General features: G+C 38.4%; 1 protein-coding gene across 2 annotated transcripts in view; it reads left to right on the top strand.

The window, feature by feature from the left end:
* LOC122540689 (CXADR-like membrane protein) overlaps positions 1–11,797 on the top strand; it is a 137,489-nt gene that overhangs the window by 7,754 nt on the left and 117,938 nt on the right. The window contains exons 1-2 of one of the 2 annotated variants that reach the window (XM_043676770.1): positions 6,770–6,856; positions 7,284–7,711. In XM_043676770.1, coding sequence (XP_043532705.1) covers positions 7,675–7,711 — 37 coding nt within the window. In that variant the 5' untranslated portion in view covers positions 6,770–6,856; positions 7,284–7,674. Of the gene's footprint in view, positions 1–6,769; positions 6,857–7,283; positions 7,712–11,797 lie in introns of those variants that run through there. The other variant, XM_043676771.1, reaches the window with a different exon arrangement.

Raw genomic sequence — 11,797 nt, 5'->3', positions numbered from 1 at the left:
TGGTGCCAATGCAGTCATCAATGTAGCGGAGGAAGAGGTGGGGAGTGGTGCCGGTGTAATTACGGAAGATCGACTGTTCTACATAGCCAACAAAGAGACAGGCATAGCTGGGGCCCATACGTGTGCCCATGGCTACCCCTTTGGTCTGGAGTAAGTGGGAGGATTTTATGGAGAAATTGTTAAGGGTGAGGACCAGTTCGGCCAAACGAATGAGAGTGTCGGTGGAAGGGTACTGTTGGGGAGGTTGGCAGAGGAAAAAACAGAGGGCTTGGAGGCCCTGGTCATGGCGGATGGAGGTGTAGAGGGATTGGATATCCATGGTGAAGATGAGGTGTTGGGTGCCAGGGAATTGGAAGTCTTGGAGGAGGTGGAGGGCATGGGTGGTGTCTCGAACATATGTGCGGAGTTCCTGGACCAGGGCCTCCAAGCCTTCCGTTTTTTTCCTCTCCCAACATCTTTATTGTTCGAAACAAATCTCCCTTAGCTTTAAAAATATTTACTGAAGTAGTGTCAACTACTTTACTGGGCAAGGAATTGCAGAGCGTGACAACACTCTGAGTGAAGAGGTTCCTTCTCAATTTAGTCCTAAATCTGTTCCCTCAAATCTTGAGGCTATGGCCTCTTGTCCTAGCTTCACCTGCCAGTGGAAACATCCTCTCTACTTCCATCTTATCTATTCCCTTTATAATTTTATATGTTTCTATAAGATCCCACCTCATTTTTCTGACTTCCAATGAATATAATTCCAGTCTACTCAGTCTCTCCTTAAAAGCCAACCCCCTCAACTCTGCAATAAACCTATTGAAGCTCCTCTGCACCCCTTCCAGTGCTAGTACATCCTTTTTCAAGTAAGGAAAACAGAACTGCACACAGTACTCCAGGTATGGCCTCACCAGCACCTTGTACAGCTGCAACATAACGTCTCTGCTTTTAAAATCAAACCCTTTAGCAATGAAGGACAAAACTCCATTTACCTTCTTAATTACTTGCTGTACCTGTAGATCAACCTTCTGTGATTCATGCACAAGGACACCCAGGTCCCTCGGCATAGCAGTATGCTGCAACCTTTTACCATTCAAATAATAATCCTTTCCACTGTTACTCCTATCAAAATGGATGACTTCACATTTATTAACATTGTATTCCATCTGCCAGACCTTTTCCTACTCAGTCAATGTATCTATGTTCCTCTGCAACTTTTGTACAGTCCTCTGCACACTTTGCTCTGCCACTCATCTTAGTGTCACCTGCAAACTTTGACACTGTACACGTGGTCCCCAACTCCAAATCATCTACAGAAATTGTAAATAATTGTGGTCCCCACACCAATCCTTGAGGCACACCACAAGTCACTGATTGCCAGCCAGAATAGCACTCATTTATCCCCACTCTTTGCTTCCTTTTGACATGAAACATGCTCGCAGTAAAAAGCAAGAAGATGACCCAGGGAATTCAGCAGCCAGAAGAGTGAAGTCACAGAAGACAACAGCGGCTGTGGTGGTTTTAAAATTAAGTTGATGTAATTTTAATAAGTGTCTTATTGAAACAGCATATTATTACAGATTTGGAGGCAGGTAATAAGCAGTTAAGAGAAAGGGGGACTTAGAGCTGTGCATCGTTGTTGTTTAATGTTCATTTTTAGAGTTAAAGAAATAAATTGATGTTATTTTCTTTAAATAGTGGGATTTGGGAATTCTCTGTCACTCATATTTTAACAGATTATGAGGCGGAGTGAGGTTTTCTGGGTGTTTGGTTTAATTAACAGACGGGTTCACCACCGTGTCATAATAATAACTGTGCCAGAGCCTCAGGGAAAAGGTTTTGAAGAAAGAGGCTCTTGCTCCTTTTCAAAATGTGCAGCTAAGTGTTAACATTGCAAATATGAGTTTAAAGAAGTAACTTTCAGATATATACACATTAGATAATGAGTCAAGAAAAGTTGAAGTAAAAGTTGACTCTTGCAGTTCACATAATTCTATGCCGTCAGTTTCCATTGCTCAATGAATCATTATTGATCAATTTTGTTTTAAATAGTTCAATTAAGTCAGTATTGTCCACACTAGATGGCAGTCTATCACATAAATTAATTTCTTGACAAGGAGCGTTTCCTTCTGTTAAGTTCAACATGTTGCTGTTTGACTTTCTAACTGTGCTTTCTAGATCATCTATGTGAGTTCGACAACCTCTACATCACTTTATCAATGATCTAAAGCCTGGAACTGTTTTTGTTTTTGCTGAGTGGATCCTTTCAGATGTCAGCATTGGGTTAAAATTCCTCTATTCACTAAAGTGTGTCTCAGTGCTAACTCATTCAATAGCAGAAGATTGTAGGTCAATATTTATCCTTCAGTTAACATCACGACGACAGGTTACATGGTCATCACCATCTTGCAGATTTCAGGGAGCTTGCTATGTGCAAATTGCAACAATAATTTTGCCTTCAAAAAGTAATTAATAGCTAGAAAGAGTGAAACCCTATGGGAGCCTGAATGACATGAGCTATAATGTGATTGTGACTAAGTTACATGAGAAATTCTCTGAAGTCTATCCAGACATCAGGAGCAGTTCATAGTATCTATTATGCAGTTCCCCATTAGTGGGGTGAGTTTTTGCTTGGCAGTAGCAAGTTGCCAATTAAGAGGGATGATAGCTTAAAATATTGTTCATCAATGAGTTCATGATGCTCATGGCCTTGAGTGGGATGCCGTTGCAGGTTGAACCTGCTTCATCACTTTGCAGATGGAGGTGGCATAACTTTCTTGGACATTGTCCTCTTCTTGCCACTCTTCACTGGCTTCCTCTTCACTGCTTTCTTAGTTCTCTTCTTGGCAACTTGTCCATTTGTTTCCTCGATCATGGTCACAGTCATATGCTCACTCATTCTGAATATATCTGGGTGCTCACACCATTACTGCCTCGCTATTTCATGCCCTTCTATCCCCCCAGCCAGAGTTACCAGGCTTATATTACTCAGTCATGCCATGCCATTTAGCACAGGCAGAAAGGTGGGTGTCATGGTTGTCTTCAAGCTCAGTCAAGTAAAACGAGATAGCCTTTGGTCAGAATCTCCCACTTCAGTATGCCAAAGACAGCCCTTATATCAGTCTAGCAGCTTGGACATGGTCAATCAGCTGTGTGACAAAGAGGTGTGCTAATTTCCTCTTTTCTGCTATGTTCAGAGCAGCTGTAAGTAACTGTGCAGGGTGCCTCTGCACTGACACTTCTTGGCTGAGTTCACAATAGGCTGTTAAGAATTGTGCCATGACCAGGATGCTTGTAAATTCTGAGATATCCATAAATAGCGAGTTGCTCTGGGTATGGTGAATGGTAAGATGGGGCTAGAAATGGACAACGGGGATGCCATCAGAAGAGGGTGAATAGTTACTGAGATCAGTTTGGTAAGATACAGTGATGAAACTTGTTTGATGTTGCAACAAGGATGTTGCCAGGAATGGAGGATTTGAGCTCTAAAACTAGACTGGATAGGTTGGGAATTTTTTCACTGCAGTGCAGGAGATTGAAGGATAGACTTATACAGGTTTATAAAATCATTAGGGGCAGAGATAAAGTGAACAGGTGGGGAGTTCAAAACTTAGGGTCATATTTGTAAGGTGAGATAAGGAAATTTTAAAAAGGACACTAAGAGCAACTGTTTTACACAGAGTGGGCCCATGTGGAGAAGGAACTGCCAGAGGAAGTAGTGGATGCAGGTACAGTTAGAACATTTAAAAGACATTTGGACAGGGACCTGAATAGGAAAGATTTGTAGGGATATGGGCCAAATGCAGACAAGTGGTTCGAGTTTCTTTTGGGAACATGATTGGCATGGACTAGTTGGACCAAACGGCCTATTTCCATGCTGTATGATGCTATGACTCTATGACTTTAACTAAAAGACAAAAAAGTCGATTCAATTTACATTTAGCCCAATAATATACGATTCAGCTCAGAATGTCTTATATTTTATGGTTGTGGAAGTTGCTACATAAATGCAAGTCCTTACTAATAATATTAGTGGAAAATCAAACATAAGTACAAAGTTTAATCATAGTTATTATTTTTGCTAAGATTATACCATCTTATAATTTATCTTAAGTATGGTAACCATATCTGAATACTGCACAAAATTCCATGGGTAATCATCATGATGATTCTTCAGTAACCATCTGTTAAATTGTACTTTATTTTCTAACTGAAGTTCGCATCCTGAATTTGCTATCCAATGTAGTGTATAGATTTCTATTAGCCAATACAAGTAAATTTTTCTCTTTAGCTCACCTTATTAATGATAGGTGTAAGAAGAAACAAATCCATAAAAGACTATCTCTCAGACATCAAATGTTTCTTTTTCTTTCTTGTCCAATTATCTCATGATCTATGCCCAAAAATTGCAACTTAATCACAACAACTCAGAGGCCTCTTTGTTTTCTTCATAATTTGACTTGATCGTCTTTATGTTCTCTCCGTCTACAATTCTCTACGTAATAATCAATATATCCAATTTTCTTTAAAAAATAATTACTTAAAATGTCATTAACTGCTTCTTCTGGGAGTGCCTCCCTTTCATGGGGATAAAGATTTTTTCTGAGCTTGAGTCTTAGGTGATGCTCAAACCCATAATATTGGGAATCAGAGGTAAAATTGAATCCCAAATAATTAAGTGTAAATATCAAAATAAGCCTCTGTTACTTTGATATGAAATGTTATCCCATAAGCTAAGAGAACAGCTAGCTCCATAAGCACTTGACAAATGAAGTTCCAGCTCAATATATTTTTAGGCTGGAGCTTCTGAGCTACTGCGAACCTTGACTGTGGAACAAAATAAATCACTTTTGCCAGTTTAGTTCTCTTAATGAAGTGGGTAATTTTATGTAAGTAGGAGCTTTGTGGGCATTAAGGTCAACATGCTCTGTTCTCACTATCTTTAGTTTCAAGGGTTTTAATTTTGGCTAATAATTTCCTGTGTAGAATCTTGGGAAATGCCTTCTGGGAGTCAATGTAAAGCACATCCATTGATCTGTCTACTATTTTAGCTCCTTCCTAAAACATGAAGGAATTTTGTTAGGCATGGGCTATTTTTACAAATCCTTGTTCACTGCTTGAAATCAGCTCAAATCTCTCCAAGTGCTGATCTTAGTTACAAGCTCCAACAGCTTTTCCACTGTAGATGTTAGCCTGACAGTCAAAATTTCTTGGTTTCTTACCTTTCTTTCTTCATACTTATGGAGAGGTTAATACGTTCATTGTCAGCTCATGCCTGGAACTAACCACCTTGTCCTGTTTAATGTCGTAAAGAGCTTCCTCTGGTATCTGAACTGGGTTTGTAAATGAAAGGATTGACAACCTCTACCACACTAAAATTCAAAGGCAGATTAGCTAGAACATTTCTTTGAAATGCCATCATTTTTCAAATGCACAGGTCCTCTTATACATGCAGGTTTATATCCAATACATGGATAATATTATACCTCCCTTAACATCTAGTTCTGGTTTTTCTGTGAAGATATCATCTTCACTACCTGGCAGTTTTATCATACAAGAATTAAAATTATTGGAATACCACCCATTAACCACTACAGAGCAACATTTAATTCAATGCTAGCATTAAAATCTGGTTCTAGAAGGTCACATAGCAAAAGTATTGTACTATTGTTACAACTGCACCCTCACTTGAATCCACTCTATTAATTGGCGTGAAAGATATTGTTTATCCACCATTAGTAAGTAATGTAGAATGAAACCCATATTGAAAAATATGCTGTGCTGAAAGCATCAAAACAAGTTCTAATGCCAAAAATATTATTTTTGCTTGGCACAATTTACATCAAAGTTATCGCCAAAAAGTCCCAATAATATTATTTTGGATAATTCAATACAATCACAGACACAAAAATACCATATGATAATGATAAAGCTAAAACTTTGCATGTGCAAAGCAAAAAAACTTAACTTGAATTTGCAAAAAACAACAAAATTTAAATCTGTGCAGGACCTTCTCAAACACATTACTTAGCTCATTTGTGAAAATATAAATCACAGCCAAATGTGAAAATAAGTAATTCAATTGTTTGTCATTTTAAATTGAAGTTGAGGTTCTCTGTTATCAAATTGGATTGTTGAATTTTATTCAAATGTTTGCTTTCATGACTGTGAACATTGTTGGTGGGTTTGTATGAAATCCATCCTCCTCACCTCACTTTGAAACCTTCTGTCTATATTGAAACGTGTCTGATTGAGTTAAAAGGAGAGGAAAGCTCCACCTTTTTATCCATTTATCATATGAGAGGGAAGAGCTGTGCTAATGATGGCTTCCCTTGCATCAAGGCTGATATTGGATGTTGATGTATGGTAGAATTATATAACACAGATGGAGGCAAAATACTGCCCATGCTGGTGATTTGAAATAAACGTAGAGAATGCTGGAGAAACGCAGCAGGTCAGGCAACATCTGTGGAGAAAAGAATAGAACTTATGTTTCAAGTCCAGTATGACTCTTCAGAATTCTGTGTCCTTCTTCAGTATTCTGAGGACGAGTCATACTAGATTTGAAACGTTACCTCTGTTACACTCTACACTTATTTGTTAACGCAGAAAGGAGGGAGGGGGGAGGGAATCAATCCATTCGTAACTCTGCCAACTCTTCCATAATGCTGTCCAAGTAGCCCCATTCCCTATTTGTGTAGGGCACGAGTTTCTCTTCAGGAAGCCAGCACTCTTTCCTCTCAAATACAACAGATTTCGGTTTCAGTCATTACTGAGAGATTTTTCTTTGGAGGGAGGGCGTGGTGGGAACAAATACAGGCATTCATATTTTAAGACCATTCTTCATCACGACAGTACGATTTCAGGTGATCAGGTTTGTGTATAGATTTTTTTTACCGCTTCTATTTTAATTGACAATAATTACGTTGAAAAAAAAAGCTAAGTAGAGGAAATATCAGCGGGGCTGATGTTCTAGTGATATATCTGAAGAAAAAAACATTGGGTAGATAATTATTTGCAGATACTGAACAGAATGAATCAAACGCATGATGATAAACAAAAAAAAACAAAGCTTTTATAATTAAAAATTTGCTTGGGGAAACCGATGAGGTTTATTTTAAAATGAAAGTTTAACTTGGATAGTTATGTATTTTTTCGTTTACCAACTCGGCCTGCTACGAATATGAAATGTTTGTTTAGACCACTCTGCAGAGACAGCCATTCATAGCCAGCAATCATTCACTTGTGATGTTAGTTTAGACAGAGAGGAAAGAAAAACACCCTATACTTTTTTTTTGCAGACTTGTGGTTAGACTCGCTCTCTGCAACTTGCAGATAGGAAAATGTGTGTAATTTCAGCTCTGGCGATCACTGCCCTCTCCATTCACTCCTCTGAAACGAATCAATCAGCCTTCAACGTAACGGACTTGTCCCACCAACTCTGCAGGAAGGGCGACCCCAGTGCTCTCCACTTTGCATCTGGGCAGTTGGAATAAACTTAACAGGGTTGACAAGGAGAGCCACTGCAGTGATTTGGAGAGATGTAAATATCCCTTGGAGGCATTCCTTCTGATGGTTTAATGTGTTCAGGTCTGTCCCAGCATTCCAGTCCCACAAATTCAGGAGGCGGAGAACGAAGCACGAACATTTCCCATCAAGTTGTGGATTAAATGTCGAATTTTTAAAGCTACCATGATTTTGTCCTCTCTCAGTTTTGTGCTGCTTCTCGGTAAGTGGTGTTTTGTTTTAGCCCCTTTAAGCCAAATGATTCGTAATGATGTGTAAAACTTCGTATAAAAATACTTGAATTGTTTCTGTGTCTAGATTTTTTGGAGTCGAATCATTACTTTGTCCCAGTGTGGGTGAGACTGAGGGACCTGCATGAAATTTATTTTATTCAAAGAATGCTTGTTACATTAGGAAGTATGTTTCCTACATAGATTTGGTTTTTTTTCTCTATAATTTACTGAAACTTTTAGTGAGTTTTGAAAAGATTAACAAAGCCTTTCATTGTAGCCTTGACAATGTGTCATATGGGAATAATTTAACAGTGCTATTGTGTGCATAATTGTCTTAAAATCTTCTTTTCAGTTCAGTTTAAAACTTTTTCAGTGCAATTGACTTAGTAAAATGCAGCCTTGTTTCCAAAAGATGTAACTCGACCCATATTGGAAACAGATGTGGGATGTTAAATTAACAGTTTCCAGACCAATGTATATCCATATATATATATATATATACATGTACAAAGCAGCAGACTGGGTTAATGAAAAGGCGGAGGATAAGCTTTATGAGGAAAAAAATGAGAACATTGAAGAAAAGATTAATATCGCTTGGCTGTTCTGCGAGTAGCTGTTTATCACTGAGAATGTGATGGTCAGCCTTTTAGTGTGGCCCTAGGGTTTCTGCAGTCATGAAACTGGAGTGAGTCCAAGTCCTTGACCTGGCGCGCGAGGCTGTGGCACTTGGGTGTGAGCCATTGAGATGGTTTACAGCACTCTGTGAGCTGTCCTGACCCTGCATGCTGTCCCTGCACCATCCTATGAGACCAAGGGACTTGAAGGCATGTCAGCCACATAGGGATCAGTTAGTTGCTGTTTCTTTTGTTTTTGAAAGACTTAATTAACGTACAGTTGCTTGAAACTAAACAACTTTGATTTGCATTAAAGCCAGAATGCCGAATAGTTTTCAAAAGGGATACATTTGCTTTCAATGGATGATATTATTTGCTCTGTTTCAATTCTAAATAAACATTATGAGAAGAAATTGCAAAGACCTTTGCTTCTTATTACGTTTTGATGTGCTTTCTAACAGTACAGATTTACATGGAATAGGTTAAAACCCACCAGGCATACTAGTTTCTGATTCAATGATTTTTGTTTTTCTGTTTCTAAATATTTAGTTTCTTGGTATTTTTTGATATTTACACTCAGTATTGCATTGTTTGCATTCGGACATTGGTTACTGAGTCTACAAACTTTGGACTTTATTTGAGTGTTAAATCAATACTACAGCATGCCCTTTAACTATTAGTTCAACATCAGCATTATTAAACTTCACTTTGAACATGTAAAAATATCTGAAATATACTCTAGAAAAGCATGGATAATGGACGGGTGAGGAAAGTGTTGCGTTGAGAACATTCACAGCAGAAATTAGAAGAGTTATGGAACATAAAATAATAGAGATAGGTTTTGATGGAGTTGTGAAGGTGAGGCAAAATTTGGCAAATTGAAGAACTTAAGGGAGTGAGTTCGAGAGTGCTGGATTACAATAGCAAAAGGTATTTCCTCTAATGGAAACCCATAACAGTTTAGAGACAGGAGAAAAAGAAAAGGGTTGAGGCAAAGGGCTGAAGACAAGTTGAAGAATTAGGTTTTGTGAGGCCACGGAGAAATTGGAAAAATAGTACAAAGGTTTTGAAATCAATTATTTTGATGAAAATGAGCAATGGGCAATCATGGGAATGGCTCTACAGTGTTATAGCACAAAGCAACTCAGGCAAAATGAATGAATGACGAAATCACTCAAGTTTACTTCTTTTCTCTGTATTGAATGAATACAATCTCACTTACATCTTGACCAAAAATAAATAAAAATATAGTATTCGCCGAGAATCCAATCTGAAATGGATGTTGGTTTGCTCGCTGGGCTGGAAGGTTCATTTTCAGATGTTTCGTCACCATACTAGGTAACATCTTCAGTGACCCTCCGGATAAACCTGAGCTACAAATCTTCTCAAAACTCGCTAATCAATCTGAAATATTACATTCACATTGCTTTCACACAATTTTTTTTATCAAACTTTTATTTACATACAGAATTAAGATACAGCTTTACACTAAAGTATGCTAACTACATCAAACTAACACCTTTCTCAAATTTGCAAATGTGTTTGATATTCCTTAATGTCAAGGCAACATTTGACTAAGTGCAGCATCAAGGTGACCATGCAGAATTGGTTGCCAGTGGAAATAAGAGAGAACTCTCCACTGGCTAGATGATTTCATAAAGTTCAGCACTTTGCAATTTCTTGGGTACTGAAGCACTATATGTCAGCCTGTAGGAAGACCTGATCAATATTCAGGCTCGGGATTATAAATGGCAGTCAAAATTTGCACCACACAAGCATCAGACAATGATAAGTATTACCACAACAGAATCAACCATCTCCGCATGACTCTCAATACTCTAACCATTGCTGAACCTCCATCAAAATCCCATGGTGTTAACATTGACCAAAAGTATACTGGACCAGCCTTTTAAGTGCTGTGACTATAACAGTAGGCTGGAGCTTGGGAATTGCATACTGTGTAACGCACTACCTGGCTCTCAAAAGCCTGTCCAGCTCCTACAAGGCACAATCAGGTATGTAGTAGAAGACTCCCCATTTGTCTGGATAAGCACAATTACAACAACGTTCAATAAACTCAACACCATCCAAAACAAAACAGCAGCTTGACTGGCACTACATCTACCATTTAAACATTCACTTCCGTCTGCCACGTTGTCAACACTCTTGACACATCTTGCATGTAAAAAAAAGTGTTCACATGGTGAAGCTTTGTTTTTTTTCTCCAAGTGTTAAAGGAACAAAATGTCATCAACTTGCGACACAGGATATTTCCTCTGCTATTTAGGGGTCAGTTAGCCAAACTACCTGACCCTTCTTACCACATTCAGTCTTTAGATCCTCCAGAATAATGGATGGGAATGTGATCTTATAGCATCATTGCCTAGTAGACCAGTGGGAAATGAGGTGAGGTTATTGGTGTTTGAAATTCTGTAGCTGGGCTTTGTTCTATCTGTTCACATGAGAGATGGTGGCTCTTCAAGGACAGCAGGAATCTTATGCTGTTATAAGTTTAAAATCACACAACACCAGGTTATAGTCCAACAGGTTTAATTGGAAGCACACTAGCTTTCAGAGCGACGCTCCTTCATCAGGTGAAAGCTAGTGCTTCCAATTAAACCTGTTGGACTATAACTTGGTGTTGTGTGATTTTTAACTTTGTACACCCCAGTCCAACACTGGCATCTCCAAATCATGATTATTATCCTGTTATAGTTCACTTAGTTTTAATGCACTCTCATGATTTAGACATTGACCTTTCTGGAATGAAATTAAGAAATCATTCAAGATACAACATTTGAAATTCATTTTTGCCAATGGACAACTGATACTAGATCAGTTGTTAATTTTAAATATAATTTTTATACTGAACATATAGATATTTATTAGCCAAAGGTATGAAGGCATTTGGGTCAAAAATGAACATTTGAATTTCAGTCTTTGAGGCTAAATTCCCAACATGATATATTGTCAGGAAACTCACATAACCATTTAGATTCACCTACATGATTTCTGTGTATTTCTGCTGGGAGTGATGTCCAAAGTACAATCCACTTGTCAAATATAGGCTGAATTATTGTAATTAGGCAGCATAATTAGAATACTTCATACAATGTATTTGCATATTGTCAGGCACTGGCAGGTAGGAAAGGTGCAGTGGAGTCCAATAGTAAGAAAAACATTGAAACCCAATTAATATTGATGGCAGGAGTTTGATGGGCACCAGGCAAAATTGGAAGTTTAGAAGTGATCTAGGAGAAAGTGAGGACTGCAGATGCTGGAGATCAAAGCTTAAAAATGTGTTGCTGGAAAGGCACAGCAGGTCAGGCAGCATCAAAGGAGCAGGAGATTTTTGAAGAAGGGCTTATGCCCGAAACGTCGATTCCCCTGCTGCTTTGATGCTGCCTGACCTGCTGCACTTTTCCAGCAACACATTTTTAAATTTAGAAATGATTGCCACAG

This window comes from Chiloscyllium plagiosum, chromosome 35, assembly GCF_004010195.1.
Source record: "Chiloscyllium plagiosum isolate BGI_BamShark_2017 chromosome 35, ASM401019v2, whole genome shotgun sequence".
Classification (NCBI taxonomy): domain Eukaryota; kingdom Metazoa; phylum Chordata; class Chondrichthyes; order Orectolobiformes; family Hemiscylliidae; genus Chiloscyllium; species Chiloscyllium plagiosum.
The sequence above is the reverse complement of the archived record's forward strand: the minus strand, read 5'-3'. Positions and strand labels throughout refer to the sequence as shown.